The sequence below is a fragment of the Ceratotherium simum genome, chromosome X (assembly GCF_057802395.1).
Source record: "Ceratotherium simum simum isolate JZ-2026a chromosome X, ASM5780239v1, whole genome shotgun sequence".
NCBI classification, from domain to species: Eukaryota; Metazoa; Chordata; class Mammalia; order Perissodactyla; family Rhinocerotidae; genus Ceratotherium; species Ceratotherium simum.
Genome location: NC_141940.1, coordinates 60,578,729 through 60,606,246, shown reverse-complemented (window position 1 = coordinate 60,606,246; position 27,518 = coordinate 60,578,729). Strand labels below are relative to the sequence as shown.

Genomic DNA, 27,518 nt, shown 5'->3' with positions numbered 1-27,518 from the left:
CAACATCGATTACAGGTTCAGTGAGTGGTTATTCAGTCATTGATTTCCCCCCTCCCCCTCTTCCTCTCCCTTGGGAAACCTGGAAAACAGAAAATCTTCCCACGGAAACTCCTGATGGGCGCTCCAAGATCGAGGCTTGCGCACTTGGACTCACCCGGCGCTGCAGCCCCCACTGCGAGTCCGCGGGGGCTCCAAGCACAAGCCCAGCGCGGGCTTCTCGATCCCCCGCGCGCGCGCGTGCGCGCGGCCCCCCTCCGGCCCCCTACCCTGCAGCAAGGGTAGCGTGACGTAATGCAACCTCAGCATGTCAGCAGCAATATAAAGGAGGACGAGGCGGCGCGCCTCCCAGACGCAGAGTAGCTTGTGATTGGTTCGGGCTGCGGAACCTCGGAAACCCGAATGTGAGGAGGACCTTACGGATCCACAGCTGCCGCCCCCCGCAGAAATCCGGAGTGCGGTCAACTGGCAGCGGTGGCAGCGGCGGCGGCGGCAGGTAAGGAGACTCCTGAGCAGAAAGTAGAGGGACTTGGGTCCGCTGCTCTCCTTGTCGCTCGCGTGAGGGGAGGCGAGGCTCACACCCAGTGTGTAGTGTAGGGCGAAGGGAACAATGGAAGTGGCGTCTAGTCCCTAAGCTTTCCCTCCCCCTCGGGCGGACAATTTTTCTCCTCAGTCGCGGCGGCTTGCTGGCGGAATTGAGGGAAATAAGTGTCTCCCCCTCGGCCACCCCCTTCCTCCCCCAGGCCAGAACCCCCGGGGGCGAGAGCCGTCGTTGAGGCCGTCGGTGGTTTAGGGTGACGGGAAAATGGCGGAAAACAAAACGGTGAAGTGAAGAATGCGGCGTCCCTCTGGCATTTTCTCTCGGCGACCCCCCCCCCCATATTCCTTTCACCTCACCCGCCCACTTCGCCCTCGCCCGCGGCTGATGGTAACCTTGGAATGCGCGAGGGATGGCGGCGTTTGCGAGGAGGTGGCACGGAATCGGGCGTTTTAGGGGGTCGGGAGCCGTCAGAGCCTGGGGGGTGGGGGGGGGCGTGTGCGGCGACTGTCGCCTCCGCTAAATCACCACCATTTTGGTTCCCAGCCATCTCCCGTGTAGCGGGGCAGGGGGAGCGGGAGGAGGATGAGGGCTTCGGCAGCATGGCATGGGTAGCAGCGGTGGCGACCGCTGCGCCAAGTGAGAGGAGGGAGGAGGGAAAGGGTATTCTTGTCTCTTCGCTCTCTGCTTTTCCACGGCTAAGGTTCTCTTGTTCGGTTTGAGATCCAGTCAGATGGGTAATATATGAGAGGGCACGTGTGTGCGTTCTGCTCGAAATGATTGAAACTTGGCATGGTCGTGGGAAAGGAAGACTTATGCGGGAAGAGGGTTGCATCCAAAGCTGCAATACTGCTACTTGCCAGGGCTCCTTTGTCTCCTATCTGCGAATACTACTTTCGCATTCTCTTGCTCTGCCGCCTTAGGATTTCTCTTCTATCCCTCACCCTGTTTACATCACCGAGAAGCTTGGTCCTGAAAGAGCTGTGTTTAGAGGAGACGGATAAGAGTAAAATGTTTTTGTTTTTCTTTTTATGATTTATGCTCCCCATATGTTTATGGAAAGATGTTTACTTGAAGCGTACTTGGTGGTTACCTCCATTCAATAAGGATGTGAGATACACTTTTGAGAATACTGAAAACCCTAGCTATCTATTGGCTATTGAATACTTCACACACTGCTGTTCTCTTACCTCATTTATTATTGATCTTACTTAAACTTCCTTTATGGTAAAAAGGTGTTCCATTTTATTTGTTTGGTATTCATACCGTGTGATATTTCCCATAATAGTTGCACTGTGTTAAAATTTTTTCACTTCATTGAGTGCTAGTGCAGATTTTTCTCTATGGATTTGGCAAGGGTGAAGCTTGCCCTTGGTTGGTTGTCTTTCACTTTCCAAAATAAGATGTTGCTAGTGATTTTTAAAACGTGCTTTACAGCAGATTTTGGTTTAATCAAGTGGTCGAATTCTAAGTGAATTAACGTTGCTTATATCGTAGTAGGTAGTTGTTTCTGTTGGATTCCCTTCAATTGCTTTTTAGATTAACAGATTTGAGCACATGAGCCCTTCCCAACCTCACCCTGCACGGTAAAGTGTAAAGAAAAATTCTTAAGTTGTGTAAGAGATTTGGTTTAAAATGTTTTAGAATATCTAATTTTGAATTTATTTTTACAATAGGTAAAGAGAACGCTTTTCCAAAGAAACTAATATAGTTCAGAAGGAAAAATAACACAAAGAAATTACTGCAGATTTTATTTTACGATATGTAAGAAAATCTACAGTTTCTTCAAGACTCTCATATTAAGGTGAATAACGTATTATTTACTATTTTGTCTTATTTAGTAGTTAAACAAAATTAAGTTTTTAAAACATTTTAAGACATTTGTAATTGTTCTGTTATGTGATAAAGAAAGCAACTACTCTAAAGTTGAAATAGTACACTGTTTTTAATGTTAAAAATCAGTCCTTATGGCATTTTACTGTATCTCTGTGAACACACAGGTAGTTTATTGTGAACTCTCTTGGCCTCTCTTGACTTCACTTTGAAGGCAGAAAACAATGTGGTATTTGAAAAAAGATAACAAAATACAGCTAGGAATTTCTAAAAATTTGTAATTTTGCTCACTTAAAGTAATTTTATGTGAACCATTTGATACACAGAAATGTCACCTACTGTTGTAGGATTTTTTATATACATGACTCAAATGTTGATAGAGGTTACTCTGAAACTCTCCTGCCTCTTGTACACGTATAGAACTTGAAGACAAGGAAAAAAAATCTTAGTAATCTCCTGCACTTAAGGATAAATTAAGTTGTTTTACATAGCAGCTTCTAAAACTTTCATTAATGATGTAACCTCATCTTTTGTGCATTATAGCCCAGTTTATTAAACACTTCTAACTAAAAATGAGATAAATGTTTAATAAAATTAACAGGTGTTTTGGTTGATTTACTTAGAATCTAGTGTTCGAAAGGGAAATACACTTATTACTTGTGAGAAATATGTTGAGTGACAGCATCTGACTTTAGGTTCAATACTATCTGGTGATCTTAAAGATAGCATAAGTCATTTTAAATGAAATAGCTTGAGCCCTTGCTTTCAAAACTAACGTGAGGCTAGCATGACTTTATTAATGATTAATGGAAAAAAAATCAGTTGTACAATTACAAGTAAACTATATTCTGAAAGAAACAATTTGCTAAATGTTTGTATGTGATTGATCTTATCTCTACCATATTTAGGAAGCAGTCATGTTTCATGAGTCCTCAAAACTGTGAGACAAGAGAATGTAGTAGAGTGAGGCCAAAAGTCCTTACTGGCTCAAAGAACTCCGGGGAAACTGGGATAGAACACTTTACATTATAAGTAGAACCCCAAGAGCCAGAGGTGAAACAAGTTTATCTGCAGAGCTCCGCTGCAGGGCTGATCTGGGTCTGGAAGAAATGGATGAGAGCCACTGGATGAAATTCACTAATACTAGACACCTGAGTCCTCTAGTAATGTATAAATATCCCAACTATTGTCTGTTGTCATCTTGTTCTTTTTCTTCTTGTTTTATAACCTGTATTTTAACTGCAACCTCAATGCTACAGTTTTATTCTTTTGCTTGCTTCTATCACTTCCCTATTGCTCATCACCCTTACTATGTCTTATTCTTCATTATCTTTGGTTTACTTCCACTTGGCCCTTTTATTTATGTTTGTCACATAAAGCATCTAATCAAGGTTTTTGTTTTGTTTTCCTTTGTAATGAGATTTGCACGCCTGGTTGAGAGGCATATTTTCAATTGCATTTTTTTCCTCAAAAAACAACTGACTTTGGCCTAAATGTATTTAAACTATTTTTAAAACCATTTCTTTTACAGAGATTTGTGAATAAACTTTGCTAAGTATGGATTCAGGTGGTGGAAGTCTTGGATTGCACACATCAGACTCTAGAATGGCCCATACCATGATTATGCAGGATTTTGGTAAAGCATTTTCTTTGTTGTATTTTTCTTTCTTTTTTGAAAGCCAGAACATACTAAATATCAAAACTATATCGAGGACGGGGAGAATTAAAATGAAAAATTCTTCTTTTGCTAATAAAATACATTTGTAGGGCTTATTTTCTTAAAGTGATGTCAGTTGTCTACTTAAAATCATTCTTAAAATTTTGCGGAAAGGTTGAGGTGAGGAAACTTGGAATATAGTGGTAATATGTCCTTGGAAATGTTAAACTCAATTTGCATAAATAACTACATCAGTTCTTGCACATAGGAAATATTAAATTGGCTTTTTAAAATATATTTTAATTTGTGTTTTTAATAAAGCTGGAAAAGGAAGTACTTCAGTCATTTTAAAGAAGTTAGATCCTTATATAGTGATATAGGAAAATCATGCATTGGTGATTAATTATATTCTGATGCTATATCCTCAGAAAGTTGTTACTAGTAGCATTACATTTTTTCTTTTAGAAAAAAAATTCCCTACTTTTGTGGCCAAGTTTTTCAGTAGCCTCTTAACAGTAGTCATTTTGATGAAGATGCTAGGACTTGATTGACAGTCGACAAAGAAACTGAATTTGGGCAAGGTTAGTCTGGATTATAGAAGAGATAGAGGTATCTGAAATTTAAGAGGCTGGCTTAGGATGGTAAGAATTGAAGAAAAGATCGGAGTGAGAGCAGAAGAGACAAGTGGTAAATTGGGATAAAAAGTAAACAGAAAACATGAGGTATTATGGAATTGTCAAAGATAAAATTAGAGATGGGGAATTACAACTACATACTTTGGTCAGTTAAGAAAATGCTACTACTATTTTCAGATAATATGTTATTTGTCCCCTGTTGTAAAGTCCACAGTAATGAGAACCAAAAGAACTGGATTCTAGTCTTAGCAGTCCTGTTAACTATCTGTGTAAACTTGGGCAAATTACTTAATTCACTTTTATGAGGGGGTTGAACTAGATAACATTTAAGGTCCTCTTCAGTTCTGATTCCTTGACATTTCTGTCTGATTAATAAAGGTGTGGTGCATAGATCAAGATTGAGTGTGGTGGAGATTGAGATGACTGTGTAGTTAATTGATGAAATGAAAGGAATCATGGATTTATTCTGCTAAAAAGTCAGAAGTGAGTTGTGTTGATTATGGATAACTTAGACGTGATTTTGGGTGAAAAAAAGTACAGGAATAAATTCTAGAAGAAGGACAAAGGGCTGAAGATAAGAGATTTCACAAAGAATTTTGTGAATTCTTTGCTAGAGCAATTTTTTAAAATACTGGAACACTTGAAGTTCAGTATGGTAAATAAGCTTTGGCTGAAATGTCAACTTTAATTTTTTTACGTTTTAAAGAAAAGATATTTTAAAAACGGAAGAAATACAGGTTTTCTCCATTTAATACAAAATATTACCTACCCTATAGCATTTGGTAAAGTGCCAGAACCCCCTACATTCCCAAAGAATTTGCCTGTTAACAAGTAAAGCATGATTCCTTTCAAAGATTGAAAAAAATGTCTGATTGGTGCTGGTGAATATTTACTTGGTGTTCGTCTTACCTTCCTTTCCATTGTTCTTCTCAGTGTTTGAGGTTTAATTAATTCTTTATTACATCTAATACTTTATTACCTTTTAGTTGCTAGGGAAGTAGGACATGCAAATTGAAATATTTTTATGTATGTTCTTATTTACTTTTTATTGAGATATAATTCATATACCATACAACTCACCCATTTTAAAGAATACAATTCAGTGGTTTTTAGTATATTCACAGAGTTGTGCAACCATCACCACTACCTAATATTAGAACATTTCATCATCATAAAAATAAAACCTCATACTCATTAGCAGTCACTCCCTATTCCCCGCCCCCAGACCTAGGCAACCATTAGTTGTTCTGTCTATGGATTTACCTATTCTGGACTTTTCATATAAGTGGAATCATACCATATGTGGCCTTTTGTGTCTGGCTTCTTTCAGTTAGCATAATGTTTTAAGTTTCATCCATGTTGCAGCCTATATCAGTACTTTATTCCTTTTTACTGCCAAATAATATTCCCCACTGCATGGGTAAACCACACTTTGTTTATCCATTTATCAGTTGTCAGACATTTGAGTTGTTGAAATATTTTTAATGCATTAGAACACTTTTTGTTTGACCTAAAGCTTTGCATCTTAGACTAGGGTATGATTGGCCTTGGAGGCATGTGGTGATGTATCTGAAACCACAGGATAAACAGCACATCTTCTTCTAGTACCTTTCATTTGAATTGTGGGGAATACACATACACATATAGACACAATTATACTCATGTAAACATGTTATGGGATAGAAAGCAAAATTTTCATTCACTATTCTCTGTCTTTTTGGGAATAATAAAATGGGAAAGTTTGAGAACTACTTCCAGATTTTTATTGGTGTTTTCACTATCATTTAAAGCCCTTTCTAAAATTAATTTAATAGAGTAAATCAACTTATTTATATCACAAAGAGTTTAAAGCCACAGTTTTTTTGTTATATAGCTGGTCATGATGTAACTGCCTAATAGTATTTTGAGGTTATTGGCTTTTGAGAGGATGCATTCTTTTTAAATTCTTTTTTTTTTTTTGGTGAGGAAGATTCACCTCTAAGCTAACATCTGTTGCCAGTCGTCCTCTTTTTTTCCTTGAGGAAGATTAGCCCAGAGCTAACATCCGTGCCAGTCCTTCTCTATTTTGTATGTGGGTCACTGCCTCAACATGGCTGACAAGTGGTGTAGGTCCACACTCGGGATCTGAACCCTCGAACCCCGGCTGCTGCCAAAGCGGAACGCACCAAACTCAACCACTATGCCACGGGGCAGCACCTTAAATTCTTTTTTAATTTAATTTTTATGCTCTTTTAAATTTAGGCAAATAAAGAGATAGCAACTTAACTGTTTCTACATTTTTGGTAAGATTATTTTGCTGAATATCCAGTTAGGTCAGAAATGGCTAATATGGGAAATGTTCACTCATTTGTGTTTAGAGATGCTGTTGGCCTGAAGTATAAGTTAGGTTTGCATTTGTTTTTGGTAAATAAATTCTGGACTCTTAGAAGGCAGGGACTCTATATATTTTTTGATGTGCAGTTTTGAGCTCAATTTCATACATAGATGATTTCATTTTTTGTGTGATACTGTAAAAATTACAAAGGTGTCAAGCAGGTCTAAACCTAAAGGGACCTTTATTGGGAAGATTTTTGACAATGGAAATTTTCGCCCTGATAACTTAGGGTAATTTGAAATTTAGGTAATTTGAAAGCAGTTCCCTTGTGATTAGTCCCCCCCCAGTTAAACTTTTTACATTCCACAATTTCAGTAGAAGTTAAATACATTCTTTTATTTTTTTTATTTTATTTTTTTGTGAGGAAGATCAGCCCTGAGCTAAGATCCGTGCCAATCCTCCTCTTTTTGCTGAGGAAGACCAGCTCTGAGCTAACATCTATGGCCAATCCTCCTCCTCTTTTTTCCCCAAAGCACCAGTAGACTGTTGTATGTTAGAGTTGCACATCTTTCTAGTTGCTGTATGTGGGACGTGGCCTCAGCATGGCCGGAGAAGCGGTGTGTCGGTGCGCGCCCAGGATCCGAACCCGGCTGCCAGTAGCGGAGCGCGGGCACTTAACCACTAAGCCAACAGGCCGGCCCTAGATACATTCTTTAAATTTCTGCTAACATCAAGACATATATTTGCAGTCCCATAAATTAATGATATTTGTGAAACATAGAGTTTAGCATACACAGGTAGAACTAGCCAAGTAAGTATACTATGTGGCACAGAATCTCTAAATTCTACAAGCTTCTTGGTTGGAATGGGATGGCTACTGTATTAAGAATCTGAAACATTAATTCAGAAATTCATTACACCAGTTTCTTTTGAAGGATATTTGAGATTTTTAAATTTACAGCATTATGCTTTATGTAATAACATTGCTCGTGTCTCAGTATAATAGTTGTCCTTGAAATCTGTGCCATCGAATTTAATAGTTGTTTAAGATGCTATTGCTGCAAAAAGTCTATGTTGCTTTGGGACTTAAATAGCAAAACAGCCTTAAATAATAGTGGCCCAAGACAGACCCAACAAATACCAAATTTTATGCTATCCGTGTGGTGAAATTCTAGGTATTTGCATTTAAATGAAGTAACTTTAGTAAAATGGGAAATGCTTGAAATGATGACTTGTTTCTTACTGTTATTTGGTTATCTAATTGATTTCACACTTTTTAAATGATTTTTTCTTATTTGTAATTTGCTACCTAGTGAGATAAATTTTTAATGCCATTTAATGCTGCTTACTCAATGCTTTAAAATTTAAATGAGTGACTACGTGATAGGTCTTTTTATTCTTTCTCTCTCAAACTATTCCTTTAGTAGCGACTCAATTTGTTTAACTCTATAAATCTCTTTTAAAAAAGTCTAGAGTAAGTAAATTCTATTCCCTTTCTTTAGGCAGGTAGAGAAAAGCCAGTCTGGAGTCAAGTGATGAGTTCATTTCCCAGCTTGATCCTGGGGCAAGTTTATTTAACCTCTCTAAACCATAGTTCCTTCATATTTAAAATGGAGATAACACTCATCTTGTTACACAGTTGTTCTGTGGCTTAAATGAGATAATACATGTAAAAGTATTAGCAGTTTGCTTGGTGCACAGTCAGTGCTAAATAAATATAGCTGGTGTATAGCTAAATAAGTGACTTTGTTTAGAAATTCAGTGGAATTTAACAGATGAGCTGATAAGAGGAAAGAGCGAAAATTAATTGGAGACTTCTTGGATCTAGGTCTGAGTGATCTGCCAGTACCCTGTGGGGAACTCGTCAATTCTTGGTCTAGGATCCTTGCAATTATTTAGTTCATGGTAAACAAACATGTTTGGATTTATTTTGGTTTATATCTGATTTATTTTGACCTGTAAGTTCCTACTAGAGTAGAGGCTAGGTAAACTGAATAGCACTTATTCCATCTTTTTAGAATCCTCCCAACCAGGTTAATCTGAACCCAGGCCAGCATTAGCGTTATTCTGTCTTTCTATCCTTCCCTAGTGTCTACTCTCAGGAATCAAACTAACCTCCAGCAATGCTCTAAAATAAATGAAATTTCCCATATTTTAAGTCTGACTTGTGAAAATACTTTAGAAATTATTAATTTTATTGTTTATATGTGTAGAATTTCATTACTATGAATTTTCTAGGCTTAACGTTAAATTTTTCTTAGGTAAAAACCACATTTCCAGTCTGGTTGAATGCTAAATTTGAACCCCACCCTCTCCCTGTCTCCAAAATGGCCAGTGGAGTACTAAGTGAATAGAAAGTACTTGTTTTATACATACTCCCTTTGTCCACCAGATTTTCAAGATTGAGGCTTTGCCTTTTGGGGTAATATGGTGGTTTAGTGCGAGTTTGAGAAGAGTGAGAGGGATACAGAAGGGTTGAAAGGAAGATAATCCTGAAAGGCAGCTTTCCTTTCTCACCGTATTTTTTGATGGGTTAGGATATTAATAGTGTCCACTGGTCTCCATTCTAACTTGTTAACTGACTTCCATAATGAATTGATTAATAATAGTGAACACTGTATAGCAAATGGCACTCTTCCAGGTATTACTTTATAGAAAGTGATCATTATGTGGAAAAGACTTTGTACTATATTATTTCATGTAGATAATTTTGTTATAACTGGTTCACAAACTCGATTAACTTGTTTACTGTCCCACCTCAGGGAAGCAGAATTTAACAGTTCCTCATGAAGTGATTCTACACTCTTACAATATTTACAATGGGAGTAGGAGTTGCTGTTTACCATGCTGCTCAAGAAAGACGTTGTTTAAAGCTTTATTCCTGCAGTTTTCCTAATTTAGAATTTAATACAATTTAGAGTCCAATATGTAGGATTTTTTAATCAAACCAAATCTTTGTCTAAAATGAGTTAGGCTTTTTTACCCCCAAATCAGGTGTTAAAAGATGCCTTCCACTTTTGAACATAGTAATTCTTATAAGATAAAGAAGTTCGGGGACTTTTTTGTTTATAATACATATTTTATAATATATTAAGCTTTTAATATTTTATTAACTCACTTAATTTAACATATTAGCACCCTTTTATGTTTGTGTATCCTGTTTATTTTTTGAAATACCAGACTCACAGGAAGTAGAAAAAATAGTACGTAGAGTCCCATTTATCCTTTACTCATCTTCCACCAATGGTGACATCTTATATAAGTGTAGTACAATATCAAAACCAAGAAATTAACATTGGTGCAATACTATTAACTAGACTGCAGACATCATTCAGTTTTCACCATTTTTTAATATACATTTGTATGTGTGCGAGTGTATATAGTTATATGCAGTTTTATCCCATATGTAGATAGCTTTGTGTAAACACCACCAAAAAGAAGATACAGAACCGTTACATAACCATATATATGCTATGCCAGTATATTCACACACATACACCCACCCTTGGCAACTGCTTATCTGTTCTCCCTCTCTATAGTTTTATAATTTGGGGAGTGTTATATAAATGATTCCATTTATACAGTATTGTAACTTTTGGTAATTAGCTTTTTCCACTCAGCATAATTTTCTGGAGATTCATTCAGGTTGTTGAATTTGTCCCTTTTTTTTTCTTGCTGAGTAGTATTTCATGGTAAGAATGTGCCAGAGTTGGTTTAACCAGCCATTCACCTGCTGAAGGACATTTGAGTTGTTTTCAGTTTTTTGCTACTATGAGTAATTGCTACTATGAGCTGTTATGAATATTCATGTACAGTTTTTTGTGTAAACACATTTTAATATCTCTGGGAAAAATGCCCTAGAGTGCCATTGTTGGGTTTTATGGTGAGTGCCTGTTTAGTTTTGTAAGAAACTGCCAAACTATTTTCTAGAGTGTCTGCTACCATTTTACATTCCCAACAGTAATGTGTGAGAGATCCAGTTTCTCCACATCCTCACCAACCTGTGGTATTATCACTGTTTTTTTATTTTAGCTGTTGTAATTGGTGTGTAGTGATATCTCACTATAGCTTTTTTTTTTGGTGAGGAAGATTGGCCCTGAGCTAACATCTGTTGCCAATCTTCCTCTTTGTGCTTAAGGAAGATTGTCCCTTAGCTAACATCCATGCCAATCTTCCTCATTCTTCTCTATTTTGTATGTGAGATGCCTCCACAGCATGGCTTGATGAGCAGTACGTAGGTCCATGCCCAGGATCCGAACCTGCGAACTCCAGGCCGCTGAAGCAGAATGTGCGAACTTAACCACTATGCCACCAGGATGGCCCCGTAGCCTTTATGTTTTACTTGAAAGTAAAGTACATTATTTTTAAGGTCTTAATTTAGATTTTACTAATATTGTTTTCACCCACCTCTACCCCGACTGCTGGTTGGTGATGGTTTTTATTGCAGTTAAACTGTCAGTGATTTTTTAAAATGACAGTTTGGCCAGGACTATTTCATATTTAAAAAATATTTTATGTCATCCGATATGTTAAATACAGTACATTTTTTACATTTTTAATTTTTTATTGAGGTAACATTGCTTTATAACGTTATATAAATTTCAAGTGTACATGATTATATGTTGATTTCTGTGTAGACTGCATCGTGTTCACCACTCAAAGTCTAATTGCCATCCATCACTGTACACATGTGCCCTTTTACCCCTTTCACCGTTCTCCCTCTCCTTTCCCCTCTGGTAACCACCAATCTATTTCTATGTCTGTGTGTTTTTTGCTGTTTTTATCTTCCATATATGAGTGAAATCATACGATATTTGTCTTTCTCCATCCACAGTACTTTTAATTAATAAAATAACTTTACTTTTTTTTGTTAATTGTTTGTATTATAGTGGCTGGAATGGCTGGTACTGCACACATCGATGGAGACCATATTGTTGTTTCAGTTCCTGAGGCTGTATTAGTTTCTGATGTTGTCACGGATGATGGAATAACTCTTGATCATGGCCTTGCAGCTGAAGTTGTCCATGGGCCTGATATCATCACCGAGACTGATGTAGTAACAGAAGGTGTTATTGTTCCTGAAGCTGTACTTGAAGCTGATGTTGCCATTGAAGAAGATTTAGAGGAAGATGATGGTGATCACATCTTGACTTCTGAGCTAATTACAGAAACCGTTAGAGTACCTGAGCAAGTTTTTGTGGCTGACCTTGTTACTGGTCCTGATGGACACTTAGAACATGTGGTCCAAGATTGTGTTTCAGGAGTTGACTCTCCCACAATGGTATCAGAGGAGGTTCTTGTAACTAATTCAGATACAGAAACTGTGATTCAAGCAGCTGGTGGTGTTCCTGGTTCTACAGTTACAATTAAAACCGAAGATGATGATGATGATGATGATGATGATGATGATGATGATGTCAAGAGCACTTCTGAAGACTACTTGATGATATCTTGTAAGTGAAACATAAAGTCCATAATTACTTGGGAGATGGATTTATATATAACCTGGAAAGGTTTTCTGGGATGGGGCATCTATTCAATAAAAATCATGGGGGTAGTCTTTTTGAAAAGTAAATTTTTTCAAAGCTGTGTTGAGATGATTTTTTTTGAATTTGATAATGTTTTAAATTTACTCAATGAAAATTCATATCCAAAATTAAATAAAATAGTGTAATTTATTAATATCTTAGAACAGAAATATAGGTTTAGAAGGTTCAACAAGAACATTAACTGATATAAAATTTTAATGGTAAATATATATTTTTCAAAACGGGAAGTTTATTTTATACAACCACTGCCGCCTTCTTTTTTTTTTTTTTTGTGAGGAAGATCAGCCCTGAGCTAATATCCATGCCAATCCTGAGGAAGACCAGCCCTGAGCTAACATTCATTGCCAATCCTCCTCCTTTTTTTCCCCAAAGCCCCAGTAGACAGTTGTATGTCACAGTTGCACATCCTTCTAGTTGCTGTATGTGGGATGTGGCCTCAACATGGCCTGACAAGCGGTGCGTTGGTGCGCGCCCGGGATCCGAACCCGGGACGCCAGTAGCGGAGCGCGCACACTTAACCGCTAAGCCACGGGGCCAGCCCCAGCCACTTCCTTCTCTTTAATATGGCAAATACTGGAGTTGTCAGCTCAGTTTTGCTTAGGAATTTAAGTATAATATGTTAAGAAATCTATAATTAGTTTCTTATTAAATACTTGAAAAGTAAATCATAAACTCAGATTGTGTGCTACAGTTCTCCGTGTATTTATTTTCTGTTTGTTTAAATATGTGTGTATATTCTATGCAAACATACTTGAATGTGTTTATTTCAGACTGCTTTATAATGTCCTTACGACACTTTATCTGAGGAGGAAGACAGAAATATCTTGTTCTCGTTTTAAGTGGTGGGTTTGCTTGAACAGCAACAATAATAAAAATCTCATGATAAGTTATTGATGGAGCTTGAGGAAGAAGTGGTTCTATTCTTTATAAAATTTAAAGGGATCATGCTAGAAGTAGTAAAGATTAGATAAAGACTTCACTTTTCCAGGGAGGATTTTTGTTTTTTTCTTGTTAAAGTAAAAGATGTTTGGAAAGTGCATTGCCAGGTAGAGTATGTGTATGTGTGTATAAAGTGATTTTATGTTATATGTGTGTACAATGAATTTAAAACTAAAAACAAATTAGATCTATTTAATTTGTAAACATGATTCTGAAGTCTAGCATGTTAACTTTTATCCTGTATAAGTAGGTTTGAAGGTGAATATTTGTTTTTAGGAGAATGATTTAAGCCACTAAGAGACTGTGCAAATGTTATTACCTCTTTTTAAATTGATGTAGGTTACTAAAGCAACTCCATATATATATCTTAACCTGACATTAAAAAAAAAAAACTATGATTATGGTTATATAAAATGGTGTGGCAAAAATTGGTAGTCTTTCTGTACCAAAATAAATTCTGTATATCTTTAAAAGGGTACTCGTCAAATTAAACTCTTTGGTATTAAAGTGGTCTAAAATTTAGACATCATATGTGTTGTGAATAGTCACACCTTCACATATCTTCTGTGATTTGTTTCTGCAAAAGGTTTTTTTTTACAGTTTCTAGAATATTATAATTTAGAATATTTATCTTGATATTACCATATATGTCAAATTCAAAGGACTTCTGTCCTAATCGAATAGAGTTAAACTGAAAATTATAAAGAACATTGTATTGCTCGAATAATATTGGAACTGCTGCGGGGTCATTTTAGGGGGAATTTAGACTTGGAATTAATTAACTTTAATTATTAGTAGAGAAACAGCAAAAATTTTGTAAAATCTCTTTAGGACTTAAGCAATTTCTGTTGTGGAAAATGGAATATACAAATATACAAAAATTTAATATCGTTTTTACATCAACCATTTTCCCACCATCCAGACAGATCATTGACCATTTTTATAATGGTTATAATACCCAAATTGGGCCTAGTTACTCTTTTTTTACCATTTCCATTTATTTTATTTTATTCTATTTTGATTTAGTTTTTCCTTTTTTTCTTCATCTCTTAATCCTCATTTTTTTTTTTTTGGTGAGGAAGATCAGCCCTGAGCTAACATCCATGCCAATCCTCCTCTTTTTGCTGAGGAAGACTGGCCCCGAGCTAATATCTATTGCCAGTCCTCCTCCTTTTTTTCCCCTAAGGCCCAATACATAGTTGTATGTCATGGTTGCACATCCTTCTAGTTGCTGTAATAATCTTCATTTTCTTACTGCTTGGTTTCTGTTGGCCATTGAATCTTTCAGGAGAATAAATTACTTTGAAAGGCCTCCGTGTTAATTTAAAAAGTCCTCTTCTCTGTTTTTTCCCCAAGATAAAGATTTTCAAAATATCTAAGAGATAAAGTTGGGAACTTCATACCGTCCTTTGTCTTGTTCCTGAATTCCTAAATATTCCTATAAGGAAATCTTATCAGTAGCTGAGTTTCAGAGGTAGGGAGTTTGTCTTCTCTCAATATCTGAGGTGCGTCTGAGTTTTTTTTCTGCTTTCAGGCCAAACGTCACAATTCTTTATCTCACAAATTCTTTATCTTAGCAGATGGCTAGGCTCTCCCACTTGTGCTAAGTAACTTGGAGATTAATATAGGATAACTGTATCTGTCTAAAGTTACTTTAGGCGCACTCTTCTTTAAAAATGCCTAACACCCATAAGACATTTATGGCTGATGATTTCCTTTATGAAAAGCTTCACTGGAGGAGGGAGGTTCCTTTAAATAATGAACCAATATAATGCATTCAAATTATTTTTAATCTATAAAATCAGTTTATATTTCTTTCAGGAACAGTTTTGTATAAAGCAAAATATCTTGGTAGTGTCATTACGGGAGATCTCATCAAACCTCAGCAATTTCAGGGATAAAAGAAAAAAGTTAACACCTTGGTAGTTTTTTAAAATATGGTAACAGCTTTATTAAGATATAGTTCACATGCCATATAATTCACCTATTTAAGGTGCAATTCACTGGCTTTTAGTATATTCACAGAATTTTACTACCGTCACCACAATTTTAGAATTTTTTCTCCATCACAAAAAGAAACCCCATACCTTTTAGCAGTCACTCCCCCAACTCCATCCACCCCAGGCAATCGCTTATCCAATTTCTGTCTCTATAGATTTGCCTATTCTCAATAAATGGAGTCATATAAAATGTGGCCTTTTGTATCTGGATTCTTTCACTTAGCGTAATGCTTTCAAAGATCATCCATGTTATAGCATATATCAGTACTTCATTCCTTTTTATTACTGAATAATATTTCATTATATGGATATACGTTTTATTTATCTGTTCATCAGTTGATGGACATTTGGGTTGTTACCACTTTTTGGCTATATGAATAATGCTGCTATGAGCATTCATGTTCAAGTTTTTGTGTGGACATATGTTTTCAGATCTCTTGGGTATGTACCTGGGAGTGGAACAACTTTGTAATTTAAATGTTACTAATTTTTGTTTGTTTCAACATTGTGAAGTACAGATCCTTTACACATTGTCAGACCCCATCCCTGTGGTACATCAATATACTCTACATGATAATATCATATCCACCATATAATTTTTGTAGATATAATAAAAGGTACAGTAAAAAGCCTACTTATCTTTAAAAAGGAATATTATATTTACATTTTGCTAAAATGAAATTTTAATCAAATTGTTCCAATGGGCTATATAAGAGTATTGAACGTTAGCAAATTTTGCAATGTTGGCAAACAATGCACCTTATTCTTTTGTTATATTTAGCGCCAGTAGAATTCTGTGGTGTATATAATATTATCCCCTTATTAGTGGCTGGGACAGCATGTGAGTTGAGAAACAACACTGTGGGGCTTGAATATTACAAGCTGTACAACAAGCAGAAAGGTTAAGCTTGAATTTTGGGTATTTTGAGTATTATCTGCATTAAGAAGAGTCTTTGAGGATCTATTTCTGAAGTCAGTTGACTGTTAAGTCTTTGTTAACTTTGTACTTTCTATAACAAAGGATATAGACTAAATCTTGGTGAAGTTGATGGTTTTTCTCTTAAAACTGTACACTAACATCTTTAATAAATTTATCATCTATGAACTTAAAACACAGAACAAGTTTAGTTACTTAATACATTTCAAAATTGTTCATTCTGAGGAATCCAATCTAAGTAGAAAATAATTGGTCTGTTAAACTGTGGACCTAAAGGAAAGGTATAAATGGAATCAAAAGAGCAACAGTAATTTCAAGTGAAAATTATGGTACAAAACTATTAAGAAGTGACCAAAAAATGTGTATTTTACTTCATGAGCTTTAATTTTGTGAACTATAGTTTAAATTCAGTTTATCTCAGATGGAACTGTGATTACTTTAAACCATTCAAGTATAATAAAGCAGTATTTATCAAATGAGAGTATGAAGTTATTCCAACCTAAGAAATTCATATTTTGGATACTTTTTGAGGTTTTTGTATATCCCATGTCTTTATTTCCAAGAATAAAAAAGTACATTTTTTCTGGACTAAACTTGACTCTTTTAATTTTTTCTATGATCTCATTTTTTTATTTGACATATTTTAATAGAGAAGCTATTGAACCAATAATATTAGGTACTTCATCATCTTTTTTTCTTTCATTTTAATCTTTCTCATTGTGAAAAAAATATTTGCCCAAAAATGTAGTAATAGAATTAGGGGCTATGGTGGAATGAAAATATTTAGTCTATTTTTTTTGGTCATTTAGGTATTTTCTTTCACAGACAAACTATTTGAATTCTTAAATAGTATGGAATCATTTATATTTAATCACAAAGTTAAAGTAGCTTTGCATTATAAAAAGAATTTCTGAAATTTGTTGTGTTTCACCATTGTGAAAGGCCAAAAGAATATTTTTGAAGTTGTATGTATCAAATTTGAAACTGAGATAGGGAAAATCTAGACTTTGACCCATTTAGATCTTCCTGAAATTCGTTTTTTAAGTGTACTGAGTTAATAACTTTTTAATGTCACTTTATTTTGTTTTCAGTAGTTCTGGAATTGTTTAGATGTAGTCAGAGGCTTCATGACTTTATGTTTCATATATGGTAGTATGATGTATTAATAGGGAGGAGCAGATTTTTTTATTTAGATTACATTTCAGTTTTTATAGGGACAGGCATTGAAATAAAAAATGGTAGGCGTATATTTGGGAGAATATATTGTTTAATATTTATGGTCAAAGAGCAAAGTTTATTAATACAATATATTCATTGAATAGTTTGTGCATAGTATTCATGTGAAACTAAATGTTATTCTTAAAGACTATAGCAGAGAATCAAATTTTTAAAGTATACTTAAAATGTAAGTAATATTCTCAAATATTGTTACTTTACCTTTGTATATGATTTTGAAGTAAAGCATAAGTTAGTAAATCTAGAAGTATACAAAATCTCTGATTTGAAGTTGTATTCCATTGATTCAGCAGAAATTAAGAGTATTTACTAAGATTTTATTTTCATAATGATTTCTGAAAAGCCCTTTTTATAAAATCATTCAGATGTTTTCTATTTCGTCTTTCTTTAATCTTAGATTTCTTTGTTAATTGGTTTTAGAAATAACTGCTATTTAATTTGGGAATTGTTGTTTACGTGCGCTTTTTTTTATGAGTACTATGTATGCTATGTTCTAATTTTTCTGTTATTAATTTTGGTGTTAGGATTTAACTTAAAATATTGAACATGATGGAAGATTATTTAATTTTTTCCCAAACCATTAATTAAAGCTTTATGGTTATTAGGTATTTCGTCTATATAAATTGAAATCTGTGAATAGGTTTTTTATGTAATTGTGATCACGTAGTATCTTGTATACTGTTTGTTCATGAAACATAACACTTTTAATTGTTGCATAATAGGTCATTAAGTGAATATAGGGGTTGATAGTTACCACATTATTTCATGTTGCACTTATGCTTAACACCCACTAAAATGTCAATGGTACTTTTTGAATGCAGTAGTTTCCTCTTTATATTTTACAGTGGATGATGTTGGGGAAAAATTAGAGCATTTGGGGAACACACCATTAAAAATCGGCAGTGATGGTTCACAAGAAGATGTTAAAGAAGATGGATTTGGTTCAGAAGTAATAAAAGTGTATATATTTAAAGCCGAGGCTGAAGATGATGTTGAAATAGGTACAAAGACTAATTTTAATTTATTGCTATAATAGTTAGGAATTAGAATTTATTCTTATCTTTTCTGGCAACTATTCTAAAATTGTCTTCAAAGCACAGATTTTTTATAGGTTTCTTTGGGGATGGAATATAGAAAAAATGTATATGAATATAAACAAGAATGCAGAATATGTCGTTATTAGATTCTTTCAAACATGAGTAGAATATTACAGTTGAAATATCAAAACAAATGAGTGGAGAGGATTTGGTTTAGAGTAGGAAGTTATAATGAGTATTTAAGGGCAGGCTAGAGGCAGGCTGCTTGGATTTTTTTGTTGTTGTTGAGGTAACATTGGTTTATAACATTATATAAATTTCAGGTATATATTGTTATATTTCGATTTCTGTGTAGACAACATCATGTACACCACCCAAAGACTAATTACCATCTGTCACTGTACACGTATGCCCTATCACCCCTTTCACTCTCCTCCCTCCCCTCTCTCCGTTAGGTAACCACCAATATAATCTCTGTGTCTATGTGTTTGATTATTGTTGCTTTTATCTTCTACTTATGAGTGAAATCATACAGTATTTGACTTTCTTCGTCTGACTTATTTCACTTAGCATAATACCCTCAAGGTCCATCCATGTTGTCACAAATGGCAAGACTTCATCTTTTTTTATAGCTGAGTAGTATTCCTAGTTCTGCCATTTAGCTGAGTGGCTTTTGGTGAGCTACTTAACCTCCTTCTGCCTCAGTTTCCTCATCCATAAGATGGCTATAATGATACTAACTACCTCATAGGGCTATTGTGAGAAGTAAATAGGTAAATACATGTAAAAGACTTACATAGTGCTTGGCATATAAGTGTGATATAATTGTTAACGTTTGTTATTTCTCAGTGATGAATGAAAATTTCAAGTGTAATTTATAAGAAAATTCTCTTGACACTTAGAAATTTATATTGGAATATTTGGGAGGAATATTTTGTATTGGAATATTTGGGAGGAATATTCTTCTAAAGGAAACTATTTCTTATATATCCTCCTTATTAATTTAGGGAATTATTCCATGATAGTTCTCTATTGTGATATGTGTTTTAATTTTTAAGGTGGAACAGAAATTGTCACAGAGAGCGAGTACACCAATGGACATTCTGTATCTGGAGTGCTTGACCAGAGCCGAATGCAGCGGGAGAAGATGGTTTACATGGCAGTTAAAGATTCTTCTCAAGAAGAAGATGACATCAGTAAGAAAAAAAGGGCTGTAGGGACTTATCAGTAGCCTTCATGCATTCTTTTTAAAAAATAAAGCAATCGCAAAGATAAAAGCACTATATAGGAACAAAGTTCAATAAAATAAGCCTGACCCTTTGCTGTAATTAATTTAAAAAGGAAGAGTTCTTTTAACCATTCATGCATACATGTATTGTTCAAATCAGCAAACATGTCTCACATACTAGGGATACAGAGATAAGCAACATGAGGTTCCTGACTTCAGTAGAGCCCACAGATATATAGGTAATTATTGAGAATCTACTTTGTGTGTTTTATTGGATATGTTGCATATATATTATCTCATTTAATTCTCACAGCTCATCTCTGAGGTAGGTGGTATTATGCATGTTTTATGGGAGGAAGAAATGCTCAGGGAAGTTAAATAATTGCCCGAAATCATCCCAGTATTAAATGAGGAAGGTAGGATTTGAACTCATATCTGTCTAACTCTACTGCCAGTGTTCTTTCCACATGGCAGTGAGCACTGTTGGCCTCTCTCTGATTTAGCTGTGGAAGGGCTAAATGGTTGTTTTCCTTCTGTCACTGAAGGATTAGCTGAGTAAGTATTCTTCCAAGTCAGACTGCCAGGATCTTTACTTATGCCTTTGATCATCTCCACGTAGTTGCTGCTTAAGGTTTCTTGGGGCTGAGTACCACAGAGTGAAAAAAGCTCCTCAGATTTGTTTTCTTGCCATGTTACCCATTTCATTATGAAGACATTTTACACTCTGCCTGCTTTCTCCTCACTTCAGTGTAGCATTGCAGCCCTTCTCTAAGGCTGCTTCTGTCATCTTGCCATGCTGAGACAAAAACTATTTTTTTTTGCCCTATAAGGGCAAGAGCCTCTACTTCAGTGCATTACCTTGACAATACTCAGCTTTCCCTGTACTGCTCTCTGATCCCCACTGCTCAGATTTTCTTCCCTAGATGCCATGGGGAGCTGAATTCCAATCCCAGACATAAATAATATATCTCAGCTGAAGATACCAAAATAAGTGCATCTGGAGGGTTTGGTTGGAGAGAGAAAGAGTTAAATGAAATAAATTTTATTTGGTTTCTGAATCACTTTTCTTTTTTTTACTCATTGGTCTGTAAAGGGGCACAGTAGAAGGTTGGGAGGCTGAGGCTTAGGTTAGCTGAAGCCAGAATTCCATGGGGATGTGGAAAACTTAGACCAATGTCTCTTTCTAGTTAATTGAAAGGCGGGAAACTTAAGAGGGACACTTTTTCTCCACGTTTTTTCCACATTTCCTTTATTGTGAATAGAAGATCCCGGTATGTGAATCAAGGGAAAAGCATAAATTTCAAGCCAATTTTATTTTTAACAGGTTAAATCTAAATGGATTATTTCACATAACGTACACTAGTAGTGTATTTTTTTAAATGAGTCTCACTTAATGTTTTTTTCCTCAATAGGGTCTCTGAAAATCCTGCCTCTTAAAGAGTATCCACATATTCTTGAGCACCACCAACATTGTATATATTTTATATATATGATTTTAATTATTTTTATTTTTTTCAATTGCTAGTATTTTTGACTATTTTTCATTGCATGTACAGTACTGCATTTAAATTACAGTATGTGGGATTACATGGACCACTTTCTATGATTCTATAGGAAATGTTTTTTGAGTTCCAAAGAACTATCAGGCAGAATTATGGAATACAACCCTTTTTATAAATTTGTAATACCCAATAGACTGTAAAATTAGGCAGTATATTTCAGGCGCACGTCATTTCCATAGGACTAGGTTCTACGAGGAGAATAAGAATTTTGATAAATGATTGTCTCCTAGTGGCATCAGCCTCCAAAGTGCGTAATGTAATTTTTAAATGAACCAAATTGAAATCTTGAAAGTTGCAAGATTTAAATTGTTTAGAATTTTTTACCCATTTATTAAATATTTGGGGTTATAAACAAGAAATTATTTCTAAAATTTAGGTTGCGCTGAAATAGCAGATGAAGTTTACATGGAAGTCATTGTAGGGGAAGAGGAAGGAACTTCTCTCCCTGAGACTCAGCTTGAGGACTCTGATGTTAATAAAACAATTGTCCCTGTTGTCTGGTCTGCGGCATATGGTAGGACACTGGCATTTTTTCACCTGATAAGTACATAACATATCTATTTGATCAGCCTTTAGGTCATTAAATATGCTGTGCTGATGCCCCCCCATGAGTTGGCTAATATAAAATGTTTTGCTGTGGACTGGTTGACCTCTAGTTACTTACATGATTTTCCTATCACATATCTTGTGTTACTTAAGATAAACCTTGCTCAATGCATTGTGTTTTTCGGTAGGATTTGTTTTAAATCCTACCTGTATAAGTGACATAAAAAGGTTTACTTTTCTAAAATAGGAATATCCTTTGAAAATTGATCCTTCCCCTATTGGAAAAAACTTATTTCTAACACCACAAATAATAAGATTTTGGGGTTTTGAAATGGAACAGAAATCCAGGGGTGCTCTTCTAGAAAATACGTAATAGAAGGTAAATTTATCAAGTTAGTTTTTCCTTTATATTTTATCTCATTCCTACTTAATTTACAAGATGGTCCAGGTATACTCTTTTACTTTGAAAAATTTTGATGTTCAAATGAATTAATCTCAACTTGCTTTTTCCAAAGGTTCATTCATTCAACAGTCATTTATTGAGCATCTTCAATTTTGAGAGCATACTGCAGAAATATCAACCCAGTTTTTATTTTAAAAGTAAGATTGTTTTAGATGTTAACAGGATGCTGACAGCAGCCCTTAGTTTCAGTAGGTGAAATTATCTAATCTATGGGAGTGGAAGAACTCAAAAAAAATTTTTTTAATCCAAGGAACGGTGATCAAAGTAAGATTTTGTAGATTAAGATGTTATCCCCTAGTAATCATTATACTCAGTATATCAGTTTTTAATTACTCTTTTTTTTTTTAGGAGATGAAAGAAGAGTTTCCCGAAGGTATGAAGATTGTCAAGCATCAGGTGAGAGGAGATTATATGTGAGATATAAGTTAAATAGCCGGTTTTGTATATTGCTCAGTAAATGAAGAGTTATTAGTTTGTGTATACAGACACATTTGTTGGACTCTTACTTGTCTGGTCGTATCTTATCTAGTTAGTTACATAAGAGTTTGCCTCTTTGGGGAATTGATTAATTTATATATAGACATAATGTGTGTTATTCTGTGAGTGCAGTTCATTTTAGATTTACCTCAAGATGCAAATATCAGGCTACTTACCACATGGGCCATAAAAGGTTGCTATGGAAAAAATTATAAAATAGAAATTATTTTTACAGAAAAGTAAAAATTATCCATGATATCAACCACTTGTTAATGTCTTCCTTAGGACGGAACTGTTTTCTTAATTTCTATGGCAACCAGTAGATTTATATAACTGTTACATAAAACCCATGTGTCAGCTTAACTTTTTCTTTTTTAGTCTTAATACACTCCATATAATGTTATTCCATGGTTGATAGTTCTTTTTATTTTCTTAAGCAAGGAGTCTTTTTCTTATGATAGAGTATCTGACTATTCTGGTTCTACCGTTAGGAGGTATTGACTCTCTAAATTTAAATGTAGATTTCAGATGAATTGATAAAAGGCATTTATCACAGCATATGAGCTAAACAGTCTTGTAGGTCTACATTTTTAAACTAAATTGCATAAAACAACAGATTTATGAGAACTGAGATTTTAAGTACTTTATTCTGTATACACTGATCTCACTGAAATTGTGTGGTGAATTGCCTGCTACATCTATCTTAACCTTTAAAATCAATCTTAATGCTTAATGCTTTTCACATTAAGTAAACTATTCTAAGGCATATATACAAGAGATATTTTGTTTGTTATGTATTACGTATAGTCACCATGACTATATTGATTCACTGAGACATGTATATTTCTTTGCTAAATCTCTAATTTTAAATTAATTAGCCTTCATTGGTGAGAAATTGATCTGATGCCAAGATTTTGTTTAGGGTCATAAAATTCAGTTTCTTATGTCACATTCACCTTATCAGTTTATTCCTTTGGGATGAATAAATTGGGATATTCTAAAGTTAATTTCATGTGATATCCTATTTAAAGTATTTGCACATGCACGTGCGTGTGTGTAAGAGTGTAACAGAGAGAGAAAAAGATGGGTATACTTTGTGAAATTTAGTACCACAGGGGCAACTTGATGCCATGTCGTCTATAGTAATTCATCTACCCAAACCAAAAAAGTGTAAATATATGTAGTTTAATGATCTATTGATTTTTTTTTCAGGAAATACTTTGGACTCGGCGTTAGAAAACAGAAGTAGTACAGCAACACAGTACCTTCAAATTTGTGATAGCATTAATACAAATAAAGTACTTAAACAAAAAACCAAGAAGAGGAGAAGGGGAGAAACCAGGCAGTGGCAAACAGGTAAAATACTAATATTTTGCTTTATGAATATTATAATGATTTGAAATGTGGAAGTATTTTTTTGTAACCAAAGAAAAAAAGTCAGTTGTTTATAGTGTAGTCCTACTCCCATGTACCTGTTTGTATTTGATCTAAATAGTTGGTTTTTTAAAAGTGTTTGACTGATACTTAATAAAACTATGCTTGTTTGCTCTTTGCCAAAATGATGTTTTTAAACAGAATTTTCAGGTTGGTTTAACAATAAAGGGTGCCTGTTTCTAGTTTACAAAGTACATGTGATATAGCATTTTGACAGGTGAGTATATAGTAGAGTGCTGTTCATTACTTTTTAGTGAGCTACTTTATCATAAACTGCTTTTAATGTATATTTTATCTTACAGGATTTTATTCCACTAGTATGGTTCTCACATTGTGAATGTCAGCTGATTTTGGCCCCTTTGTTGTAACACGCTTTAAAACAGTTTGGCCAAATGTCACAATTTCCCTATTTTTTTTTTATCTAGCTGTCATAATAGGCCCTGATGGACAGCCCCTGACAGTATACCCTTGCCATATTTGCACAAAAAAGTTTAAATCCAGGGGATTCTTGAAAAGACACATGAAGAATCATCCTGATCATTTGATAAGAAAAAAATATCAGTGTACAGATTGTGACTTTACAACTAACAAGAAAGTGAGTTTCCATAACCACTTAGAAAGCCATAAGCTTATAAACAAAGTTGACAAAACCCATGAATTTACAGAATACACACGAAGATACAGAGAGGCTAGTCCACTGAGTTCAAATAAACTTATATTAAGAGACAAGGAGCCGAAGATGCATAAGTGCAAATACTGTGACTATGAAACTGCAGAACAAGGACTGTTAAACAGACATTTACTGGCTGTTCACAGCAAGAATTTTCCTCATGTTTGTGTTGAGTGTGGGAAGGGCTTTCGACATCCTTCTGAACTCAAGAAACATATGAGAACCCATACTGGTGAGAAGCCATATCAGTGTCAGTATTGTGTCTTCAGGTGTGCAGATCAGTCAAATCTGAAAACTCACATTAAGTCTAAGCATGGTAACAGTTTGCCCTATAAATGTGAGCATTGCCCCCAAGCATTTGGTGATGAGAGGGAGCTTCAACGCCATATGGATTTATTTCAAGGACATAAGACACACCAGTGTCCTCATTGTGACCATAAGAGCACCAACTCAAGTGACCTTAAGCGGCACATCATATCTGTCCACACTAAGGATTTTCCTCACAAATGTGAGGTGTGTGATAAAGGTTTCCATCGTCCTTCTGAGCTCAAAAAGCATAGTGATATCCATAAGGGTAGGAAGATTCATCAGTGTAGGCACTGTGACTTTAAAACATCAGATCCATTTATTCTTAGTGGTCATATCCTTTCAGTTCATACTAAGGATCAGTCATTGAAGTGTAAAAGGTGCAAGAGAGGATTTAGACAACAAAATGAGCTCAAAAAGCATATGAAGACCCACACTGGAAGGAAGATTTACCAATGTGAGTATTGTGAATACAGCACTACAGATGCATCTGGCTTTAAACGACATGTAATATCAATACATACAAAAGACTATCCACATAGGTGTGAATTCTGCAAGAAGGGATTCCGAAGACCATCAGAAAAAAATCAGCATATTATGAGGCACCACAAGGAGGCTCTTATGTAATAAGATCAATATAAAGAAAGAAGCTATTTATAAAATACAATCAGCTCCATGGGAGGAAAATTTCACCAACTATTTCATCTGGTTACAAAGCTTGATATTAAATCATAACTTTACATTCTTTGTATTAAAGATCTTAAGATATTTGAGTTAGCAGGGGATCTCATAGCCCTTTGAAAATTACTTAAAGAATTTAAGAAGCACCATAGAATGGTTGCATAAAAACTTCTTAAATGTCTATTTAATAGTCTGATATGCATAATTAAACTACAGAGGGGAAGAGCAAAGACAACGACTTTATTTGGCTGATCGTACTAGAGACAAATGTTTCTGAAAAGATTATACATAATTGAGGAGTGTAGCAATGCTTTGCTATGGCAAGCAAGCCTCACTTTTATGCAATTTTAGAAATGGGGTGGAGAAATAAAATATAGTCATCCATCAGTCACTTAGTCATTGAGCCTTTTATATGGTACTTGGAAATTGAATTCCAGAAATGGCAAAAGTTTTGTGTATTCATTAAAAGAATTTCACTGGAAAACAGGTTAGATTAATTCAGTACTATTAAAAAGAATTTCAAAGCTGCTAAGATTTTATCACAGGATAGGATGTTTAAACTGTAGCACTCTGCTGAAGTCTAAAGTGAAGTCTAAGGATTAAAGTTCCTTTTTTTTCTGATGTTCAAGTTGATTGTTGTTCAGTATGACATATATGACAAAAGTGTATTTGAGTCAAAGGTGGCTTTCTAAAACAGACGCAACAGTATTGTTGCAAACAAAGTTAGCACTATATTTCTTAATGATCTAAAGATTAAATTGAGAGAACACAGTTTTCTTAAATATTATAATGTTTAGAGGTTTTTTTTTTAAGACAGTCTTAGCAAGTTTGATTGTTCTAGTCTTACTTGCTCTAATGTTTAAAGGTGCAATTTTATGCCATTATTGAAGATTTTGATTTTTAAAATCTAGATAACCATGTTATTAACATGCATTTTCAATATGAGGCAGTATTTATGCAGTATTTAACAAAAAACTATGCTGCCAATAGAGTTTGAAGGTGGATATTCAGTTTACAGTGTATAAATTTAAATATGCATCCCTTTAACAACGCTTTGTGTTAGCATGCTGCAAATCAAAATGGCACTTAATATAAAAAGCTGGTTTAGGGAAATTTAATGAAAATTATGTTCATAAACGTAATGCATATGATGTGTACTTTTAAGTTTTAGTTGCTTCATGTTTATACTCAGCTGTTCAACATAATTAAAATGTAATTTCACTTCATGCTATATTGTGGTTTTGTGTTTCAAATAATGTTCACCCTTCTGTTTTTGCACCAGATAAGAATCAGTTCCTTGAAAATAAATTTTTTATCTTTCTTAACTTCAGAATATTAAATTTGGAAAATCTAAAATTGTGTGTTATGTGGCTGTAAATGATGTACACGCTGTAAAATAAGATTGTCACTGTTATGTGGGATTATTATTTCTAAATGTTACTCATTGAAATGAGCATACAATAAAAAGCATTTATTGCA

The 27,518-nt window shown here is 34.8% G+C and overlaps 1 protein-coding gene across 5 annotated transcripts; it reads left to right on the top strand.

Annotated features, from left to right (window-relative positions):
• The first annotated feature begins 361 nt into the window (after positions 1-361).
• Positions 362-27,518, top strand: ZNF711 (ZFX family zinc finger ZNF711). 5 transcript variants are annotated; one of them, XM_014792367.2, is made up of 11 exons: positions 362-493; positions 2,212-2,339; positions 3,277-3,531; positions 3,900-4,004; positions 11,864-12,427; positions 18,481-18,636; positions 19,731-19,868; positions 21,839-21,976; positions 22,820-22,867; positions 24,161-24,304; positions 24,808-27,518. In XM_014792367.2, exons 4-11 carry the CDS (start codon positions 3,926-3,928, stop codon positions 25,983-25,985), a joined length of 2,445 nt encoding a protein of 814 aa, XP_014647853.1. In that variant the 5' UTR covers positions 362-493; positions 2,212-2,339; positions 3,277-3,531; positions 3,900-3,925; the 3' UTR covers positions 25,986-27,518. The 5 variants fall into 5 exon arrangements, with proteins under 5 accessions (XP_014647853.1, XP_087283145.1, XP_014647854.1 ...); XM_087427019.1 differs by having other exon boundaries at positions 3,277-3,536; XM_014792368.2 differs by lacking the exon at positions 3,277-3,531.